Raw genomic sequence first — 1,088 nt, 5'->3', positions numbered from 1 at the left:
AAGTCCTTCCGAAGCGGGCGACGGGATTTCGATTCCGGCGACCGACAGCTTCTTACGGGCGACCCCCAAACATTAAACTCTTTTCCCCTTTTAAGCGCCGACAGTGGCAGACAAGATTAGATAGATTCATCTTAGATGGTTTGGTCACATTTAACATCGACCATCTGATGATCTGGTTAAGAGAGTAGATGTTTTAGATTCGATTTATGTTAAGGAAGGTAGTGGTAGACTTAAAAAGACATGGGCATATTGTATAAAAAATTATCTTAATTCATTAAAATTAAATGAAAATATGACACTCAATAGGACACAATGGAGAAAAAGGATTCATGTAGCCAACCCCACTTAGTGGCATAAAAGACTTGTTGTTGTTGTTCTATTGTTTTAATGATGTGAAGTTCCTAGTTATTTTTAATATGTAGAGAGAGAGAAGGGGACATCATGGAGATTCAATGAGAGTATCTCATGAGCAATTTGCAATAAGAAGACAAGGATTACAAAAGTATTAATTTGCAATTAAATTTATGTGTATAGCTTTGTAGAACTTATGGACTTTAGCCATACAATTTTAGTTTCTATCTCACCTTATCCATCTATATATATATATATATATATATATATATATATATATATATATATTTTATTATATATATATATATATATATTGTATTCTCACAGGGTAATTGATCATGATGTATTCATATAATTATCTTATTATACCACACTGTTCCTATGTATTTACATATCTAACACCTAAACTTTGGTTTTTATATTTTTATCACCCAAATTGTTCTATATCACATCAAAATTACCGTTGTTTTAACTTTTAAAAAGTGGAATGCACCTCTTTCAGCATATAGGTAAGGCGGCTTATATGTAAAATATGAAGTTTTTGTGTTAAGATATGTAAATACATATGAATTGAATGTTATTTATGTAAATCTTCCATTTGTTATATACTATAATGAAGCTTTATGAGTGAAATTTGTTGGCTTTGGTTTTCAGGCTGCAGCAAAGCCACCCAGTACTTCATGTGAAACATGTGGGGAGAGTTTTGATTCCAGGTACTACATTGAAGTGAGGTTCAA

At 31.7% G+C, this 1,088-nt stretch overlaps 1 protein-coding gene across 2 annotated transcripts in view; it reads left to right on the top strand.

The window, feature by feature from the left end:
* Window positions 1-1,088, top strand: part of LOC110032005 (DNAJ protein JJJ1 homolog) — an 11,459-nt gene that overhangs the window by 9,607 nt on the left and 764 nt on the right. For both annotated transcript variants that reach the window (XM_020735501.1, XM_020735502.1), the window contains exon 2: window positions 1,006-1,064. In XM_020735501.1, the coding sequence (XP_020591160.1) occupies window positions 1,006-1,064 (59 nt within the window). The remainder of the gene's footprint in view (window positions 1-1,005; window positions 1,065-1,088) is intronic.

This window comes from Phalaenopsis equestris, unplaced genomic scaffold (genome assembly GCF_001263595.1).
Source record: "Phalaenopsis equestris unplaced genomic scaffold, ASM126359v1 Scaffold000873, whole genome shotgun sequence".
Lineage (NCBI taxonomy): Eukaryota > Viridiplantae > Streptophyta > Magnoliopsida > Asparagales > Orchidaceae > Phalaenopsis > Phalaenopsis equestris.
Note: the sequence above shows the minus strand (reverse complement) of the source record. Positions and strands in the feature narration are given on the sequence as shown.